Source organism: Abrus precatorius, unplaced genomic scaffold (assembly GCF_003935025.1).
Source record: "Abrus precatorius isolate BTA unplaced genomic scaffold, Abrus_2018 Scaffold9, whole genome shotgun sequence".
Taxonomy (NCBI): Eukaryota; Viridiplantae; Streptophyta; class Magnoliopsida; order Fabales; family Fabaceae; genus Abrus; species Abrus precatorius.
This window is the reverse complement of record NW_020874439.1, coordinates 4,161,481-4,177,569: the sequence shown is the minus strand read 5'-3', so window position 1 is coordinate 4,177,569 and position 16,089 is coordinate 4,161,481. Positions and strand designations below refer to the sequence as shown.

Genomic DNA, 16,089 nt, shown 5'->3' with positions numbered 1-16,089 from the left:
CATAGTCTAATGTGACTCTAATGTAATCCTAGGAGTCATTTGATCACACATGTATACACTTTTGTACTTACTTTATTCATGTTTAGAATAGTTTGTTTTGGGCCTTGTATTTTGGCTATAGGCATGGGAAGCTCATTGGGCTTTGGGGTGGACTCTTTTGTATTTTTATTTGGGCTTGTATTAGGCCATGTTTTAAGGCATATATTCAGCCCAAATCTCTACCCCCTTTCTTTCCTTTCTTTTGAGGCCCATTAGAGACTATTTTGGGCTTTGAGTTAACTTGCCTATATATAAGCTAAGCTCCTTTATAATTTTTAGATTTAGAATTTATTTGATGCAAATGTGCATTTTTCTTCTCTTATGTGAGTTGAGTTTTTTTTTCTGAATTTTTTCTTTAGAAAATTCATAACACTACTCTTATCATGGATTCTTCCATGTGGTGAGTACAAACCTTGACTTATCTTCAATCCTTTGAAGTGACACTACACCGATACTTTCTCTTTCTATGCTTTTCATTTGCGTTTTTCTTCCTTTTTGCTGGAATCCTTGAACTTGAAGCATGAATCTAGCCAAAATCATGGCTGGTCTACCTCTAGGAGATTCAATTCTTTAGTATTTCTTGAAGATTTCTTCAAGGAACACATCATAGTCTCCATTAAATTTGGACATACATGGTGTGGTGAAATGAAATTACTTGATATTACCATTTCGCTTCCTTCACTCACTCTAGTGTTTTTCCTCTCAAGCATGTTTAGTTCACTCAGTCTATCAGGATTAGTGGTGGAGCTCTGATACCAGACATAGAAGCAGTAATATGAACTTTAACACTACTAATAAACTGAAATTATTTTTTATTATTGCAAAACTCTAATAAATTTAAATAAGCTTTACAACTGCAATGTAAACAACCTTAGAGAAAAATTAAAAATAACAAACCTAACAAATTAGAATAATTCAAATACTTATTTAACTTTTAAAAGCTAACTCGTTAGACGTAACCAGACCTATATTTCAATAAAGAATATTTTCTAATAAAGATTCCAACAGTGAGGTGTTTCAAAAATGGTGTGCACACATAGGTATGGCTGGGTTCGAGTTGATACCCTCTACCGAGTTAATCTATGCCCAACTTGCTCCTCTCGAGGGATTCACTGTCAACTTCAAGAATAGTGCCATTTTCTTTGCATGGAAGGGAAAAGCTCTCACATTCGCATCTTCTTAGCGTTAACCAACTTCTTTTTTAATATCTCTCGACATTATGTTACATGCAGAGAGAAGAAGGCCAATAAAGATGCTGAGGTGGACACAAAAAAGGATAATAAACGTGCTGGGGGAGAAAGCGAGCAAAATGGAAAGTTAGTTAGAGGAGGTGGACACGTGGTAGCAGACCCGAATATTGAGTGCATCAGGAGAAGCACTAGGCAGAGGAAACCAAATAAGAAGTGGGAGGAATTCATTAGAAAGGGGGAGTTGATTCTGGTATAATCTCCTTCTGCTCATATTCTCTACTCTGCCTTTCCTCTTGCTATTCTCTTCTTCTATCTATCCTGGTCTCCTAATCTCATGGTCTAACATAATATCGCAGGTGTAGAAGATCAATGGCGTAGTGATTACGGTCCATGCCATCCTTTCTTTGCCGCTATTTCTTATTCCTTCGATTGTTATATAGCATTACCTAGTTGTGGGTTTACGTATGTTATAGATTTGATACCTCTATTATGCTTCATTCTCATACTGACATATATTCAATCACTTGGTTGGTCATTAATTCATACACGCAAAGTATTACGTTAGATTAAATTCTGAAGTATAGGACTGTTGCATTGGTGCTTTCATTGACCCATGGCTGAGAATACTCGCTTGAAAGAAGTACAAGCAGAAATCAATAAGCTGAAAGAATTACCCGTTCAGGTTCATAACCAAGGTCAAGAAATCAAGCGGATGATGGATCTATTGGAATTACGTGATCGCGAACAACGGGCCCATTCAGCCCAGGTCTTGGCTGATGCTAACGCTAAATGGGAACAACTACAACAGTCCATTCAGGCATTGGCAAACAACAACTCTCAGCCCCATAGATCGTCATCGTTCTCAACTCCGCACAATCCACGTAACAATAGAATGGGATTTCAGGTGAAGGATGTTACCTTGGAATTCCCTAGATTTAATGGTCAAGATGTCTTAGATTGGATTTTTAAAGCTGAGCAGTTTTTTGATTACCATAATACTCCTGACGAGGAACGCGTAGCTATAGCAGCCATCCATATGGACAAGTTAGTGATTCCATGGTTTCAAATGATTCAGAGAATTACTCCCTTCAGTTCTTGGCAAGCATTGACTAGCGCGCTGGAAACACAATTCAGACCTTCACCCTTTGATTGTCCTATGCAGGAATTATTCAAATTACAGCAAACAAGCTCTGTTGATGATTATTATCTGCAATTTATGGCCCTTGCTAACCGCTCTTTTGAACTACCACATGAGGCTGTCTTGGCTTGTTTCTTAAGTGGGTTACACACGGAAATTCGGAGGGATGTAGTTGCCCAGTCCCCAGTGTCATTGCTGCGAGCTGTGGCTTTGGCGAAGTTGTATGAAGAAAGACATTTCCCTAAGAATAAGCCATCTCAATATTCCTATCCACCCAAACATTACCCCACACACTCCTATACGACCCCCTCTACCACACCTATTCACAAAACTCAGCCTAAACAGAACCTACCACCCTTAGTTCCCACTCCATCACACATTAAACCTACACCTATAAGAAAAATCAGCCCAGCTGAAATGCAGCTACGGAGAGAAAAAGGACTATGTTATTTCTGTGATGAGAAATTTACCTTCAACCACAAGTGTGCTAACAAACAGTTCCTCATGTTACTGTCAGAAGAGGATGAAGCGACTCCTAATTCCGACCTTGAACCAGAACCTCCAGATCAGATGCCACACTTACATTAACTCGATTCCACCGATCACCACTTATCTTTGAATGCATTAAAAGGGGTTACAGGTGCCGGTAATATTCGATTCACAGCTCAGTTACACGGATTGCCAATTCAAGTCTTAGTTGATGGGGGTAGTAGTGACAACTTTGTGCAACCTCGCATAGCTAAGTTCCTTCAATTACCATTGGAGTCCCAACCAAATTTTAAAGTGGTAGTTGGGAATGGGTCTTACATGACGACGGAGGGGTTCATTTGCGATTTATCCTTACAGGTTCAAGGAGTTGAACTACATCTATCTACTTTCGTGCTACCTATATGCGGTGCAGATGTCATACTTGGGGGCAAGTGGTTGGCCACTCTCGGATTACACATGGCAGATTATGATCGTTCTCAGTTGAAGTTTCTACAAGATGGTGAATATGTCACTTTACAAGGGGATCTTATTAATCGACCTGCACATGCTGAATGCCATCATCTTAAAAGGCTTCTTGCCACTGATGCCATATCCGAGGTGTATACCATCCAACTGCAGAACACCGACGACCTACGTCATACTGAATTAGAGCTACCTAAAACGATGGAATCAGAACTGGTCCTTTTACTGCATAATTATAAGCAGGTCTTTGCCAAGTCCTCTGACTTACCACCTCCCAGAACTTACGACCACTCCATACCATTATTGGAAGGCTCCAATCCAATAAAGGTGAAGCCGTATAGATACCCTCACAGTCAAAAGCAGCAAATTGAATCTATGGTGCATGACATGTTACAAGACGGTTTGATACAGCCAAGTAAGAGTCCATTCTCTTCTCCTATAGTGCTGGTTAAAAAAAAGGATGGTACCTGGAGGTTTTGCACAGATTACAGAGCTCTCAATGCTATTACGGTAAAGGAATCGTTCCCTATACCTACTGTTGATGAATTATTAGATGAATTACATGGTGCTACCCACTTCTCCAAATTGGACTTACATTCCGGATATCATCAAATACTGATGGTTCCTGAGGATCGCCATAAAACAGCCTTTAGAACACACCACGGACATTACGAATGGCTTGTTATGCCATTTGGTCTCACAAATGCACCAGCCACTTTTCAGGGGTTAATGAATCATATTTTTGCTAAAGTGCTGAGAAAATTTGTCTTGGTTTTTTTTGATGATATCTTGGTCTACAGCAAGACTTGGCATCTTCATTTACAACATTTTGAAGTAGTTTTGCAGACCTTACAGGCTGAAAAGTTATACGCTAAGCTATCAAAGTGTTGCTTCGGGGTACAAGAAATCGACTACCTTGGTCATACTATTACTGGTCAAGGAGTGACCATGGACAAGGACAAGGTAATGGCTGTTCCAGACTGGCAGAAACCGTAGACACTCAAACAATTGAGGGGCTTCTTAGGCCTTACGGGGTATTACCGCAGGTTTATCAAAGGATATGCGTCCTTAGCCTCACCTCTTACAGATCTTTTGAAGAAAGATTCCTTTACATGGGACACCAAGGCGGAAGACGCATTCCTCAAGTTGAAGTCGACCATCACAGCTTCACCAGTGCTGGCACTTCCCGACTTCTCCCAACCATTCACATTAGAGACAGATGCATCCGGATGTGGAATTGGCGCAGTTCTATCCCAAAATGCCCACCCGATAGCATACTTCTCAAGGAAATTGTCACCTCAGCTACAGAAACAATCTGCTTACACAAGAGAATTCTATGCCATTACTCAAGCCATGTCCAAATTTAGGCATTATCTGGTGGGGCACAAATTTATCATTAAGACAGATCAAAAAAGTCTTAAGGAGCTGTTAGATCAATCTTTACACACTCCAGAACAGCAACAGTGGCTACCAAAATTCCTAGGCTATGATTTTGAAATCCATTACAAACCGGGAAAAGAAAATATTGTAGCTGATTCACTGTCTAGGAGTTTTTATATGGCTTTGTCACAACCTCACCATGTGTGGTTGGAAGAACTTCTGCAGAAAGTACAACAAGATTCTGCGTTGGCTACCATATACCAAAATTGTTTGAACGATGCCACGGCTGACCCATGTTACATAATTAAGAATGGGAATCTTTACTGGAAAAATCGTATAGCGATCCCTAATGACACACAGATTCGAACTCGTATATTGGCAGAACTGCATGACTCAAAAATGGGGGGACATGCGGGAGTGGCAAAGAGAATAGCTAGAGTTTGTTCTCAATTTCATTGGCCGAATATGCAACGGGACATTAGAAGTTATGTCCAACATTGTCCTATTTGTCAACAAGCTAAGACTGAAGCTGCACAATACCCAGGCTTATTGCAACCCCTTCCCATTCCAAATCAGGTTTGGGATGATATATCACTAGATTTTATCACAGGGCTGCCACCATCATTTGGTTATTCGGTGATTATGGTAGTGGTTGATAGACTTTCAAAATTTGGCCACTTCATCCCTATGAAGGCAGATTATAATAGCAGAATGGTAGCTGAGGCATTCTTAACTAACATTGTCAAGTTGCATGGCATTCCGAAATCGATTGTCTCCGATAGGGACAAGGTCTTTCTCAGTTCCTTTTGGCAGCAACTTTTCAAATTGCAGGGCACAACCTTAGCTATGAGCTCTTCCTATCATCCCCAAACCGATGGCCAAACTGAGGTCTTGAATAAGACAGTGGAGATGTACCTTCGTTGCTTTTGTTTTAACAAACCGAAAGCTTGGTTCAAGCATTTACCCTGGGCACAATTTTGGTACAACACTTCATATCATCATAGCATTCGAATGGCGCCATACAAAGCCTTATTCGGCCGTGACCCCCCAACATTAATTCGATACGAAAATGCAGCAAACGACTCTCCTACCATCCAAGAACTACTTCAACAACGAGATAGAGTACTAGATACATTGAAATTAAATCTGGCTAGAGCACAAAATTACATGAAGCAACAGGCAGATAGGAAGAGGAGGGACATCCGATTTCAGGTCGGCGACATGGTATTAGTTAAGTTACAACCATACAGGCAGCACTCAGTAGCACTCCGCAAGAACCAAAAGCTCGGGTTACGATATTTTGGGCCATTTCTAGTTGTGGAAAAGGTTGGCTCGGTTGCTTATAAGCTGCTACTACCAGAAGGAGCTAAAATACATTCTGTTTTTCATGTGTCTCTCCTCAAGAAATTCAAGGGTGAGACTTCCCCACCTTACATACCACTGCCGCTGCATACTGCGGAAGTCGGACCGATTCTCAGTCCTATACAAGTTCTGGACACTCGAACCATTATTCAAGGCTCTACTGAGATTCCTCAAGCGCTGATTCGTTGGGAAAACACTGCTATCACTGATGCAACTTGGGAAGATGTACAAGACATAGCAGCTACTTACCCAAACCTTAACCTTGAGGACAAGGTTCCTTTTAAAGGGGAGGGTATTGTTACATGCAGAGAGAAGAAGGCCAATAAAGATGCTGAGGTGGACACAAAAAAGGATAATAAACGTGCTGGGGGAGAAAGCGAGCAAAATGGAAAGTTAGTTAGAGGAGGTGGACACGTGGTAGCAGACCCGAATATTGAGTGCATCAGGAGAAGCACTAGGCAGAGGAAACCAAATAAGAAGTGGGAGGAATTCATTAGAAAGGGGGAGTTGATTCTGGTATAATCTCCTTCTGCTCATATTCTCTACTCTGCCTTTCCTCTTGCTATTCTCTTCTTCTATCTATCCTGGTCTCCTAATCTCATGGTCTAACATAATATCGCAGGTGTAGAAGATCAATGGCGTAGTGATTACGGTCCATGCCATCCTTCCTTTGCCGCTATTTCTTATTCCTTCGATTGTTATATAGCATTACCTAGTTGTGGGTTTACGTATGTTATAGATTTGATATCTCTATTATGCTTCATTCTCATACTGACATATAGTCAATCACTTGGTTGGTCATTAATTCATACACGCAAAGTATTACGTTAGATTAAATTCTGAAGTATAGGACTGTTGCACATTACTTACTGTATATATAATTCACTTTTATGTGTGTGTATCGGTATTAATATAACAATGTAAGAATACTGTAAAAGGTTATGTAAGTTAACACTTCCGTGTGTTTTTCTTGCATGCATGAATGGTTGACACTATTTCAATTCCCTTATTTTGTACTTTCGTTCCGCATGTTAATTTCATATATTCACGCTTGAAAATAAAGACAATATAACCTTCAATTAAATGTTTTTGTCTTTTGCCTTTCAATTCAATAGGTGTTTCGTTGGACTTGTTTGATCGATGGATCCTATGTAGAGTGAGATTTTGATTGCACAGATGCTTTGTTCTTTGGTTTTCCACTGTTTGGTTCATGCAAGTCCTGGAAAACTAAGATGAATCAATTGATAATGAATGTGTGTAGGGTTTGTCTGTTTCTCAAGTTTCAAAATGAAAAGGAAAGTTTTATTATTTTTTTCCAGTCAAGTTAGAAGAAGGAAAAGAGAAGTTAATTTGATTCCAAAGTCAGCTTAGATTTATCCTTGTTTGCTTGAAGATTATAAAGAAAGAAAGTTTGGATTGGTTAATTTTTTAAAACAAGGTGGTGTCATATTATGTTCTATTGTTTGGATTCCAATATAAAATGATGAAATATGACTTAATTGTCGTTGCTCTCCCCAAATAATATTTTACTTCAACCATGATTTTCTTCTCATTTTTTTTCTTTTTTAGTCTATTTGTATTTTCTTTTATATCTGTTTTTCTCACAAATTTCACATCCCTCCACGATGTTGATGTGATTTGTCACATTATTTTGTCCACCAAATGTCATGTTGAGGAGCCAACAAATAAGGCGTTTGGATTTGAAAAGGAAATAATTTGTCATCTTTTCATGAAAAAAAAAATAATTGATCATGGATCTCATTTCACATTATTCAGTTACTATTCACCTAGCAAACTAAAGAAAGATGACTAAGTATTTTTAGAAATTAAAGTATCTCATATATCAGTTTCTTTTATTTTATCTAAACTAATTTCATATCTTACTCTTAGAATTTTAAAACTAAATTATACTCATTTTGTGATATAAAAATTTGTTATTAATTTTTAAAAAATATGGGCACAAAGCTAAATTATTTTTTAAAAAATACCCAAAGCATGTGGTTCTTCTCTAAATTTTTTTTCTTTCATATATTTCTAATGTGGACACACCCAACATATTCATTTTAGACACAACTGACTAAAAATGACACATTATGAAAACTAAAAAAAATAACTTGCAAACTCTAAGGAAAAGACATTCTCTCATCCCTCCTCTATGCTTTAATTTCGTTCATAATTTCATGGATTCTAACTCATAAATTTTTTTTATTTTCTTCATTTTTTCACAATCCCTTTACGTTTGCTGGTGCATGGTTACTCTACGGTGGTGGTTGCTGGGTCTCAGTGGTAAATATTTGGTTTGATAGGTGAAAGCTAAGAATCACAATTTGCGAGAAGCTCGTGAATCTTTCGAATAAATGTTAAGAAAAGTTTTAATAATAATAATAATAATAATAATAATAATAATAATAATAATAATAAAGTAGTGTAAGTAGATGTATTTGTTATTATTAATACCAATATATTAGAATTTACTTTATAATTTCTTAACTAAGAGATAATTCAGTATTACTCTTTAAAAAAATTTGGAAAGCAATTCTTTTGAATTACGTAGTATTTGCTTGAAACAGAGACACATCTCAATAAATAAATAAATAAATAAAAATTTAATTTAATACCCTAACTAGTTAAGAAATAAAAAACGTAATACATTAAATTAAAAGAATTTTATTAGAGGAGAGATAAAGAACTAATAATAGTAAAATTTAATTAAAAAAATCTATTTATTATACTTTTATAACTTCAATATATGTATTTATTTTAATAAATATTTTCTATTTAATGAATATTTAAATTTATCAAAAACTTGAAAAAAAACATAAATGTACACATGACTTTGATAATTTTCAACACATTATTGATTTTTTAACTAATTTCATTAGGACACTAATTTGGAAGACTAAAAAAAATTGTTAGCCTAAACTTCTAGGGTTAATTTAAGCATTACAAAAATATATTTTTGTTAAAAAAAAATACACCCCATTTTTCTGCACCAACCTCTTTCTCATTGCAAAAAACTTTAAGAACCAGAGGGGCATCAACCCCTTGCATAATGTAATAAATACTACTGCAATTGCATCTTGCAGCAGATATGTCAAACAATCATTTTTCAATTCTTACAACTAACTGACAGATATAATTAATATTTTTTATTTTTATTTAGTTTTTTAATTTTTAAATAAGTTAGAAACAATTATTTTAAAAGATGAACCTCTTTGTGTAATAGTAGATGTCATGCACATGAATAAATAATAATATAGCCATATTTTATTTTGTATACACACGATTATAAATTTATATATTTATGTAACTCATACTTTTGATTGTTGTGCTTAATTTGGCTGACCATCAAAATAAAATATTTCAGATGAAAATGGATGAATGAGATGGGAATGGGGAGGCATCTATCTTGCGCCTAAAGCAAGAGAACCCGGTTGGCAATTTACGTAGCATTAAGCCAGAAAACAAGAACATGATGGAGGCTTCATATATATAATTATAATTAAATTATTTGAATTATTAAAAATTGATCATGGTATATCATGTATATATCATTTATTTTTTTATTTTTTATCTAATGATCTTGCTAATAAAGATATTGTTTAAAGAATTAATAATTATGTTTTCTAATAAAATATTTATTTTGCTTTACCTTTTCTATAAAAACACATCTAAATATATGTATATACATACTACAAAAACTACACTTAAAAATATCTCCTTTTAACTATACAAACAACATTTTCTCTTCATATATTGCTAACTATGTTCCCAAGTTGCAAACTCAAGCACTAAAGTTCACATCTTTGAGAGCTTTCGGTCGTTTCAAGCAACCACACACGTACTAGTAGTTTGTCTTTTCTTTTATACCACATCACTATCCATTCTTGCATGTTTCAATTACTAGTAGACACAAGCATGATTTTCCTTTCTAGTTGATAAATTATATTTATGTTTCCCTATTTGCTGATTCAAAAAATGTTTTTCCCCATATACCCATATGTTTTTTTTTTTTTTAATTTCAATCCAATTTCCTATCTATAAATATCCCTACAAACTAACATCCAAACCACCACAACCCCATTTCTTCTTCAAGCCTTTTTGTATCTTTCTTTCTTGAGCTTACACTTCTTTGATCATCTAATCATTCCATTGATTTCTAGAATGGCACAACTAAGGCTAACTAACAACTATTTTGCACTTTTTGTTGTGCATGCTTTTGTATTCTTTCTCTTTACACATAGATCAACCGCGGTTGTAGGAGTAACTTTCAATGTTGTCAATTTTGGGGCGAAACCCGATGGAGAAACTGACTCCACAAATGCATTCCTCACAGCATGGGGTAGAGCATGTAGCTCAACAACACCATGTACCATTTATGTGCCACTAGGAAGGTTCTCAGTTGGTAATGTAGTGTTTAAGGGGCCATGCAAGAATCAAGGCATCACAATACGCATTGATGGAGCACTAGTTGCACCTTCCAATTATGATGTTATTGGAAATGATGGAAATTGGTTGCTTTTTGATGATGTTAATGGAGTTTCAGTCATTGGTGGTGTTCTTGATGGCCAAGGCACAAGTCTTTGGGCTTGTAAGAGATCTGGCAAGACTTGCCCAATTGGTGCTACGGTATGCATATATAGCCTTGTATTCTACCCTTTTGCAATTGGAATGAATAATAATATAGGTTTGACAATTTAATTGAAATATACTGATAATATAAAAATTTATATCATTCAATTATATCAATTGCCATATACTTTGTTATTGTTTATGCAATGCAACATATATTCTTATCTTATTATGTAATTTCACTAATTTGAACATCGTTATAAAAATTCCCTTAATTAAACTTTGACTAACATAATTTTATTGCCAATTAATCTTGTCTTGTGTATAATTACAGAACTTGGGATTTACCAATTCCAACAACATTGTTATCAACGGGGTGACCTCTTTCAATAGCCAAATATTCCACATAGTTATAGACCGTTGCCATAATGTCAAAGTACAAAGTGTTAAGGTATCAGCTGCTGGAAACAGTCCTAACACTGATGGAATTCATATTCAACTCTCATCAAGTGTCACCATCCTTAGCTCCAACATAGCAACCGGGGATGATTGCATCTCAATTGGTCCTGGAACAACTAATTTGTGGATAGAAAACATTGCTTGTGGACCAGGTCATGGAATCAGGTAACCTATTCATTATTCATGAGTGTAAAATTAATATATAAAATAGAAAAGAATCAAATAAATAAATAAGTTTTGTTGTTTGCTACCTATCATTGATATATACAACTATTTTATTGAGAAATGGTAGGATACACTTTCAAACAAAATCTTTGTTACTTAATGAAATATATGTAAGATCCACTAAATAACGTGGTTCTCATTAATTATTTGGGTTGTTCCACATATATTATATCTCTATAAAAAAATAAAGTGTTAAAAAATGTTTTAAGAAGTGTATATTATTATCATTTTTCATTTGTTTTTGTTTCACTGACTTTGGTTCAATATGCTGCATGTGTGTACGTAGTGTTGGAAGTTTAGGGAAGGAAATTCAAGAACCTGGTGTGCAAAATGTGACTGTTAAAACAGTCACGTTTACAGGAACTGAAAATGGTGTACGAATTAAGTCTTGGGGGAGACCTAGTAATGGGTTCGCAAGGGACATCCTTTTCCAACATGTTACCATGATTAATGTCCAAAATCCCATTGTGATTGACCAAAATTACTGCCCCAACGAGAAGGATTGTCCTGGTCAGGTGAGTTTCTCATGCAAAATTTCATCTTCCATTGGCTTGGCACAATATAAAATGTTTAGAATCTATTCTCTTATATACATTTGCACATAATAATATGAGATTTTTATATTTATCTTTCTCTGACACTTAAATATGATTTTCGATTTTTATATTTTTACAACTTTTTTAATTCTTATATTTTTTTTACCCTTAATTTTTTAAATTCAGTATTTTATATTTTTAATGTTTCACAAATATGTAGGCATTAAACTGAAAAAATAAATAAATAACAAAATGTAGTAACCAAAAATATGTTTGAGACTTTATAAGTCTCACTTATTGAATGTCTATAAAAAAGAGAGAAAGATAAAACTTGCTTATAACATGAAATTTGAACATGAAAGCATCCATTCTCGAATTTTTCTACATGGGCCTTTTCTTTTGACAAAGTAATTAACAAGCAGGTTTCTGGGGTTGAAATTAACAATGTTACATACCAAGATATTCATGGAAGCTCAGCTACAGAAGTTGCAGTAAAATTGAATTGTAGTCCAAAGTATCCATGCTCTGGAATAAGTTTGGAAGATGTGATGCTTACATATGAAAACAAACAAACCCAAGCTTCATGCAATCACGCTGGAGGAATCACTTCTGGTCTAGTTCAACCCAGCAATTGCTTCTAATACAAACGCCACAGAGAATAAACATTGTAGAAGAGCACAGTGTACCTCATATAACATTATTTTATTATAATTTTTTTCTAATTATATTTCTGAATTGATCACATGAAGTGTAATTTTTGTCCCCTAATTGATACAATAAAACTCGTACATGGTCTTTTAAGATGAATTGCATAACCATGTAGCTCTAAAAATGTTTAAAATAAATCTAAATAAAAAGAAAAAAAGATGATGCGCTAAACATCATTATTGTTTGATTTTCACATTAATTCTCTTGTATATATATAACATGAATACAAGAGAATGAATTTGAAAATTTAAATATACAATTTACATTTAAAAAGACATAAATACAAATTACAAATTAAAGATAACTTTAATATTTAAGTGCCCGCAACTTCATTAGTTAGGAATTTAATCGTTCTAATAAGATAAAGATGTAACACAAGTTTTCACAAACATTTATAATAATTTTACGCATGATCTAACAATGAAGAATCAAGTAAGAATCGAAATCAACTTTTGAGTTGACATAGTTGGAGGCTTTTTTTTTATTGTGTACGTTAAAATAAGGGTTTTGACCTTTCAATCAATAAAAAATGTGAAAATATCAATAAATACGTAAACAGTTCTTCAATTGCATTCAACTTTATACGGATACACTCATCAGAGCAGTCTGACTTGCTAAATAAGACGATGCAAAACTGCTCGCTGAAATTTCTCATATAGTTTATCAACTAGCTATTAACTTATTTTTTAATTAAATTTTATAATTTTATTCTATTTGAAATTAATTATTTTAAACATAAAACTAACTATTATATATAATTAATTAAACTATATATTTAAATTTTATAATTGACATTCATTTGAATTAATTTTTATATTTTAAAAATTTATATTTTAACTCTTATACAAGTATTTTATTACGTTTGATTCTTATCATACAAATGAATTAACTAATAAAGAAGTTGTTTTAACTTATACATGTAATTTTAAGTTTGAGTTTTAATAGATGCAGCTGTATTAAATGTTTTAAAAAGTAGAGTTTTGTTATTCTTTAATTAAAAATCTACATAATCTAAAAAAATTATATAAAAATTAATAAAATAAATTTAAGCAGTTGGAAATAGTTTTCCGATGCCCTAATAAAAATAAAATAAGGTGGATATGCGACAACCAATCAACATTTCGCATCCACAACACTCCATTTTGACAATTGGCTAATTGCTAACAGGTAGCCATTGGAGAAATTCATGCAGAAATAATTATAATTTTTATAAGCTTTTTCTAAAATTTATTTTTATAAATTGTTGTCATAATTTAATATAATAATTTATTTCTAACTTTAATTATGATAAAAAAAAGTTATTAAATAAACTCTAAGTTATGTATTTATTTTATTTTATTTTATCCCTCGCCATTCCTTATATAAAGTTATATAAGCTGTGCTATCGTTTCTTAAGGATGAGAGACACAACAAGCAACGCTAAACGCTGAAGTGTGAAGTGTGAAGTGTGTTAATGGCTTTCCTAAAGATATAAACTCTAAATGTTAATTAACTGGATTGCCTCAGTAATACCCCTGGCTGACTGGCTCTGTAAGTCAGTGAAGCCCTTTTCAATTTGTTTTTTTAAACTCCACTGAATTTCGTTGCAAGTGAAAAACTGTGTTTTTAAATTAGATTATCTTGAGAAATTTAATCTTTAGGTCATGAAGTGTTACAAAATGTTTAAGATAAATTTTGACTAATTATTGTCAAAATATAGAGATTGTATATGTTTAAGACAAAATAATATTTGAAGAATGAGTTGATTTAATCTCTTACTTTAGTAAAGGAAATCATGCAAAAAAAAAAAAAAACTAATAAAACGACCGTAACTAATATATAAAAGAATTACTCAACTAATTTCAATTATTATTTAAAAAATAGGTAAAAGATTATAAACGTAAAAGATTTTAGATTTTTCATCTATTAAATGTAAGAATTTGAGTATTTTATGTTTATAATTTTAAAAGACTAAATAATTACTCACTTGTTCAAGAATCAAAGTTTTTTTTTTAATATTTTTCAGAGATAAATTTGGGTATTCACTATTGAAAAATAGGAGTTTGAAGCATCAGCTCACACTATCAGTTGTTAGATGCATCAGTCCAAGAAGGAATAATAGAAACTTGCTTCACATAATCGCAGGAACAAGTAGGCAAGTAGACTCTTCTTTTTCATTATTATAGTTTGTTCCTTTATATTTCCCTTTATCTATGTGATATATGTTGAAGTAGCTAGATTCGAAAGACATGACATAATTCTTAATTTGTCACTTGCCATAAGAGTTGTAAGTGACTACTAAAATATGAGAAAACTTAGTGTATGTTTTTGTTTGGTAATCCTATGTCTAGAGTAGGAAGATGAAACCAATTCCATAAATATGATTATCCTCAAAATGTTGTCAAATATTTGAAAATTCCATGTACTACTCAAATCAATATATATATAAGAAAAGAAATTTTTTATACTAGTATAAGTTTAAAAATTTTATACTTTATTTGAGCCTAAACTCTATATATATATATAGGAAAAGTATTTTTTTACACTAGTAGTCGAAAAACTCTTACATTTTATTTTACTCTTTCATTTAATTTATATCTAACAATTAGTAAAGTAATAAATTATAACTTGTTAGATAAATATAAGTTAAATAAAAAGTTGATCGAGTGTAAGAGTTTTTAGACTTATACTAACTTAAAAAAATTCTTATATATATATATATAGACAAGATATTTTTATACTAATGTAAATTTAAAAAATTTTACACTCAATTTGAACATTTCATCTAACTTAAATATAACGAATTATAATTTATTATTTCATTGGTAATTAAATTTAAGTTAAATAAAAGGCTCAAAATTAGTGTAAAAGTTTTTAGACTTATTTATATATATATATCCTTTCATATCTCAAATACTTCTCTCTCAAAGGACATTGTTTATAATAATAATACAAATATTACAATATTCTTTTAAACAGCTTTCGAGGCTGAACCGAGAGCGTGGAAGGTGAAGGTCAAACAACGGGAGAACAAAGCATTTTTGTGAGCATGATTCACACAAAGTCAACATGCATTCCAGTATCTACCAAAATCCCTATTTTTATTTATTTATTTATTTTATTTTATTTTGCTGTTCTAAGGACTCCCTAAGTAAACATCTGAACTCTCCTTACCTTTCTTGTTTGGTGTGAATGAGAGAAAGAAAATTTCAATTGTTAACGTGTTTCCCTTCAAAGGTTCTCGACGGTGATGCTTGGGAGTTGGTCTTCTTCGGTAAGAATTGGAAGAGAATGGAAGGGAAAATGGAAAATTGGAGGTGAGACAAAAGTTTAAAGTAACATGAAAGGAAACAAGGATTTTTCCGTAGTCTTACCTCTAAGGGTCTCAACTTCTTTGGATTAAGAAAAGGAGAACTTCAAAGAGTGATGGAACTTGGCATGCAAGAGTGAATCTTGGTCGTCTTGAGCTAGGAAAGGTCTTGGATGGCTATGGAAGAAGGGAGTAGGTTCTCGGTCTCTTTATGCAAGTTCACGAAGTATAAGAATGGAA

The 16,089-nt window shown here is 33.4% G+C and overlaps 1 protein-coding gene across 1 annotated transcript; it reads left to right on the top strand.

Moving 5' to 3' along the window:
* The first annotated feature begins 10,224 nt into the window (after positions 1-10,224).
* On the top strand, positions 10,225-12,493 carry LOC113850620 (polygalacturonase-like). Its single transcript, XM_027481200.1, has 4 exons — positions 10,225-10,689; positions 10,967-11,256; positions 11,603-11,831; positions 12,275-12,493. The coding sequence occupies exons 1-4, from the start codon at positions 10,225-10,227 to the stop codon at positions 12,491-12,493; spliced, it is 1,203 nt and encodes a 400-aa protein (XP_027337001.1).
* The last annotated feature ends 3,596 nt before the right edge of the window (positions 12,494-16,089 follow it).